This window comes from Nansenia antarctica (genome assembly GCF_963989245.1).
Source record: "Nansenia antarctica genome assembly, contig: SCAFFOLD_605, whole genome shotgun sequence".
Lineage (NCBI taxonomy): Eukaryota > Metazoa > Chordata > Actinopteri > Argentiniformes > Microstomatidae > Nansenia > Nansenia antarctica.
Genome location: NW_027663358.1, coordinates 366 through 2,500, shown reverse-complemented (window position 1 = coordinate 2,500; position 2,135 = coordinate 366). Strand labels below are relative to the sequence as shown.

Genomic DNA, 2,135 nt, shown 5'->3' with positions numbered 1-2,135 from the left:
TGGAGAGGTGACGCAACGCAGTAGGTGGAGCTTGGGCGTAACGCAACCCCAGTCAAACGTTTGACTGCAGTATCTATTCTATGCGCCTTATAAGCCGGTGCGCCTTATAAGCCGGTGCGCCTTGTATATGAAAAAATTTCTAAAATAGGCCATTCATTGAAGGTGCGCCTTATACTCCGGTGCGCCTTATAGGGCGGAAAATACGGTAATTACAGAAAAAGTAAATTACATTTCTGTCATGACTTCCGCATTTACGAGAGAGTCGGAATGTGACGCTACCAAGCGGACCAATCACAGTTCTTATAGATAACTTTACATTAAATATGTCTATCATAAATATCATTTAAACCTAACGAACAGCCATGGGGCTCCCTGTAACTAATCATTTATTTCTAAATAAACAGGATTGTACATCTCGTAAATGTGAATCGCGCTCCTTATGGGAAGGCTGTGTTTGACGCTTCCATAGGGCGCTCCGTTGGAACGGTGTACTCATAGCGGCATAATTGCGAATAATTTTTGGTTATGCTTGTTGTAAATAAAAGTTCTATGATGCATTGAAATTACATTAAACTAAGATAATAAGATGGTTATCATAATTTTTCAAATCTTTATTATTAAGTAATTACAGAAAAGTAAATGACATTTCTGTCATGGCTTCCGCATTTTGGCCTACGAGAGAGTCGGAATCATGTCGGAATCATGTGCTACCAAGCGGACCAATCACAGTGCTTACGGTTGCGTAGGCACTGCCGCGTAGTTACATTTTTGAAGAGGTGCGCGTCAACCTACGGCGTAGATTTTACGCAGAAGTATAAATTGGGCTTAACACCCCGCCCCCCCCCCCCCCCCCCCTGGATCTAACACCCCCCCCCCCCCTGGATCTAACACCCCCCCCCCCCCCCCCCCCCCGGATCTAACAACTTCCATCCAGTGTTTTTGGTCGTTCGCTTCTCTGCTGTTTGTGCCGTGTTGAAGCCCTGAGGGGGTCCTGCTTTCTGATTGGTTGTTGTGGTTGGTTGCCAGGGTGAACGGCAAGCTGGTGGCCCTGAAGGTGATCCGCCTACAGGAAGAGGAGGGCACGCCCTTCACGGCCATCAGAGAAGGTAGGACGCCTCGCCTATCTCAGGGGGAGGGGCTTAGCTCAGGGGGAGGGGCCTTACATCAGGGGGAGGGGCTTAGCTCCGGGGGAGGGGCTAACCTCAGGGGGAGGGGCCTTACCTCAGGGGGAGGGGCTTAGCTCCGGGGGAGGGGCTTACACCAGGGGGAGGGGCTTAGCTCAGGGGGAGGGGCTTAGCTCAGGGGGAGGGGCTTGTCTCATGGGGAGTGGCTTAGCTCAAGCGAGGGTTGGACCTCCTTTACCTCAGTGGGAGGGTTGGGAGACAGAGGGAGGGAGGGATGGAGGGAAGGATGGTGGGCCTGCTCCCCTCCACACAGACACACATTTTATTTTAGATGAGAAAGTGTTTGTTCTGTGTGAACCCTGGCTGATCTGAACTGAGCGACAACCCTACTGCCCGCCCACCCTCCCATCCCACAGCCCCCTTCCCACATGCTCACCCCCCTCGCTTGCTGTCTCACCCCCCCCTCCCCCTCCCCTCCCCCCCTCTCCTCCCTCCTGGTGAGCGGTTCAGATAGGCTCTTTGAAACTGAACTGATTCAGACATGTATGTGTGTGTGTGTGTGTGTGTGTGTGTGTGTGTGCCTGTGTGTGTGTGTGTGTGTGTGAGTGTGTGTGTGTGTGAGTGTGTGTGTGTGTGTGTGTGAGTGTGTGAGTGTGGTCGTGCGTGTGGTGCGCTTGACAACAATACTAACAGACGGATGGGAGAGAGAGAGAGAGAGAGAGGGCTGTCTTTAATCTCCTCCTCTCCTCTCCTCTCCTCTCCTCTCTCCTCTCCTCTCCTCTCCTCTCTTCTCCTCTCCTCTCTCCTCTCCTCTCCTCTCCTCTCCTCTCCTCTCTCCTCTCCTCACCTCTCCTCTCCTCTCCTCTCCTCTCCTCTCTCCTCTCCTCTCCTCACCTCTCCTCTCCTCTCCTCTCCTCTCCTCTCCTCTCTCTCCTCTCCTCTCCTCTCCTCTGTTTGTTAAGTTAATCTCGTTCTCAACAGTCTCAGAAGCCCTGTTTAGGCCTCTCATAA

At 52.1% G+C, this 2,135-nt stretch overlaps 1 protein-coding gene across 1 annotated transcript in view; it reads left to right on the top strand.

The window, feature by feature from the left end:
* LOC308175127 (cyclin-dependent kinase 14-like) overlaps positions 1-1,106 on the top strand; it is a gene marked incomplete at both ends in the record, with an annotated part of 8,599 nt that extends 7,493 nt beyond the window's left edge. Inside the window, one exon of the mRNA XM_080550847.1 lies at positions 1,027-1,106. Coding sequence (XP_080406973.1) covers positions 1,027-1,106 — 80 coding nt within the window. The remainder of the gene's footprint in view (positions 1-1,026) is intronic.
* Between the last annotated feature and the right edge of the window lie 1,029 nt (positions 1,107-2,135).